Genomic DNA, 2,939 nt, shown 5'->3' with positions numbered 1-2,939 from the left:
TTCTTAAAAAAAACCCATGAAGTTTGTAACGCACAATTCAACGAATTCATCAGCATTCCAAAAATAGCAACAAGAAAGTGCTTTGAAGAGGAAAATGAATAGCCGTAAGAGGAAGTACGCATTCCAAGGAGCATATATAAGCAATTTGGAAGCGAGAGGTGTTAGCGGATACAGAGATTTTCATGGTTGAGAAATAGCGAGCAACGCCCATATAAACATGATAATTAACGACAAGAATCATAGCACAGAATAAAGCTAGCTAGCTAGCTAGTCATTGAAAACAAAAACAAAAACATTACACTTTCAACAAAACAAAAAGATTAATAAATTTATGTATATATAGGAGATGGATAGGGTAAAAATATATTTGTTATTGGCATGTCTGTTTTCATGGACAATCTCGGTGGTACGAAGTGAAGATCCATATTGGTACTTTACATGGAAGGTTACTTATGGAATTGCTTCCCCATTAGGTGTTCCACAACAAGTGATTCTCATCAATGACCAATTTCCAGGACCAAATATCAATTCCACCAGCAACAATAACATTGTTGTTAATGTTTTCAACAATCTTGATGAGCCCTTGCTTTTTCATTGGTATGGATCATCATCATCATCATTATTCATTATTCATTATTCAAAATTATTGTGAATTCTCCTTGAACTCATAAATTTGTAGGTCCGGGGTGCAACAAAGAAAGAATTCATGGCAAGACGGTCTTCCAGGGACGAATTGCCCGATCCAACCAGGTGCCAACTTCACATACAAGTTTCAGGTGAAGGATCAGATAGGAAGCTACTTCTACTACCCCAGCCTCGGCCTCCACAGGGCGGCCGGGGGATTCGGCGGCCTCCGCATAAACAGCCGCCTACTCATCCCCGTCCCATACCCAGATCCGGAGGACGACTACACTGTCCTCATTGGCGACTGGTTCACAAAGAGCCACGCAACCCTCAAGAAATTTCTAGACGGCGGCCGCTCCCTAGGGCGGCCGGAAGGGGTGCTCATCAACGGCCAGAACGCCAAAGGCGACGGCTCCGACAAGCCCCTCTTCGAAATGAAAGAAGGGAAGACTTACAAGTACAGAGTCTGCAACGTTGGCCTCAAGGACACCCTCAACTTCAGGATCCAAGACCACCCTATGCTGCTCGTCGAGATGGAAGGCTCTCACACCGTTCAGAACATATACGATTCACTCGACGTCCACGTCGGAATGTGCTTCAGTGTTCTCGTAACTGCCGACAAGAAACCCAGGGATTATTACATGGTTGCTTCAACTAGGTTTAGCAAAACCCTAATTACTGGAAAAGGGATCATAAGGTACAGCAATGGAAAAGGTCCAGCTTCACCTGAAATTCCAGCAGCACCGATTGGTTGGGCTTGGTCGCTGAACCAATTCAAGTCCTTCAGATGGAACCTTACCGCCAGCGCTGCAAGGCCTAATCCTCAGGGAAGTTACCACTACGGTCAGATCAACATTACCCGAACCATTAAGCTCGTTAATTCGGTTAGTAGGGGAAGTGGGAAGCTCCTTTATGGACTCAATGGTGTTTCACATGTTGACCCGGAAACACCTATCAAGCTTGCTGAGTACTTTGAAATCCCTGACAAGGTCTTCAAGTACAATGTCATCTCCGATAACCCTAGCAGCGTCGCAACCACCCTCACCGTGCAACCCAATGTGCTTAACATCACGTACCGCACCTTTGTTGAGATCGTCTTTGAGAACCATGAGAAGAGCATCCAGTCATATCATCTTTGCGGCTATTCTTTCTTCTTTGTCGCGTAAGCGCGCATTCATGTTTTCTTTATCTGTTTCTTTCTTTAGTTGTTCGATCTGATCTGTTATTAATAATGAAATGGTGCAGCATAGAGCCAGGGCTGTGGACGCCAGAGAAGAGGAAGAGCTATAACATGCTTGATACGGTGAGCAGGAACACAGTACAGGTGTTCCCAAAGTCATGGGCGGCGATACTGCTGACGTTCGACAACGCGGGAGTATGGAACTTGAGGTCGGAGATAGCAGAGAACCGCTACTTAGGACAACAACTATACATAAGCGTTTTGTCGCCTGAACGTTCTATCAGGGATGAGTTCAACATTCCAAATAATTGCTTGCTTTGTGGCGCCGTCAAGGATTTGCCAAAGCCACCACCATACGCCTAATCATTTTTGTAAAATTTCACTCCTTTTCTTTTCTTCTATAAAGCTAGCTTTGTAATCCTTTCATGAGATGGTCAGCTAGTGATTTTTTTTTCTTTTCCAAATACTAAAAGTAGGGGGAAATTTGTTGATCAGTTAGAGATGTTGATCAGTCTGGAACAAACCGTGTTTAAAAATCCCATTACATTTTTGTATTTTCACATTAGTTTTTTTAATATACATACTCTTGAAAACCTATAAAAAAAAAGATGAGATGAATAAATAAGATCACATGGATAGATTCATGCAAAAGTAATATATGAAGAAGATGTACATATATACACAATCTTATCTCACATAATACTTACAGAAATAAAAGAGTATATATCTGAATTTTTAATTGTTTTTATACATAGATTTCACCCAATTAAAAGCCTCTTATTATGTTCATTTTTTCTTAAAAACGGCAAATTTCTGGACGAAGAGTAACATTATGTGCAAGGGGTTTTCTTTCTTTTTTTGTTCCCTGTTCACTTCTCGTCATAGCATTGTTTAAGAGAGAGAGAGAGAGAGAGAGGGGGGGGGTAGATATTACGGGTAGCAGGAATGCAATTTTATTTGATATTTATATTTAAGATTTTTAAAATTTTTACCAGAGTTTATAGTTAATTTGTTCAAAATCTATAAATTATAGATACTTCTTGAGTTTCCCTCTTTACACGTTAGATACAACATATGACACTATATTCGTCCACAGACGTCTTCTATGTCCAATTGCACTAAAGAATTTGTAGTT

At 40.8% G+C, this 2,939-nt stretch overlaps 1 protein-coding gene across 1 annotated transcript; it reads left to right on the top strand.

Moving 5' to 3' along the window:
* The first annotated feature begins 253 nt into the window (after window positions 1-253).
* LOC112791994 (L-ascorbate oxidase homolog) lies at window positions 254-2,340 on the top strand. Its single transcript, XM_025835063.3, has 3 exons — window positions 254-597; window positions 680-1,786; window positions 1,870-2,340. The coding sequence occupies exons 1-3, from the start codon at window positions 347-349 to the stop codon at window positions 2,165-2,167; spliced, it is 1,656 nt and encodes a 551-aa protein (XP_025690848.1). The 5' UTR covers window positions 254-346; the 3' UTR covers window positions 2,168-2,340.
* Window positions 2,341-2,939: the final 599 nt, after the last annotated feature.

This window comes from Arachis hypogaea, chromosome 13 (assembly GCF_003086295.3).
Source record: "Arachis hypogaea cultivar Tifrunner chromosome 13, arahy.Tifrunner.gnm2.J5K5, whole genome shotgun sequence".
NCBI classification, from domain to species: Eukaryota; Viridiplantae; Streptophyta; class Magnoliopsida; order Fabales; family Fabaceae; genus Arachis; species Arachis hypogaea.
The sequence above is the reverse complement of the archived record's forward strand: the minus strand, read 5'-3'. Positions and strand labels throughout refer to the sequence as shown.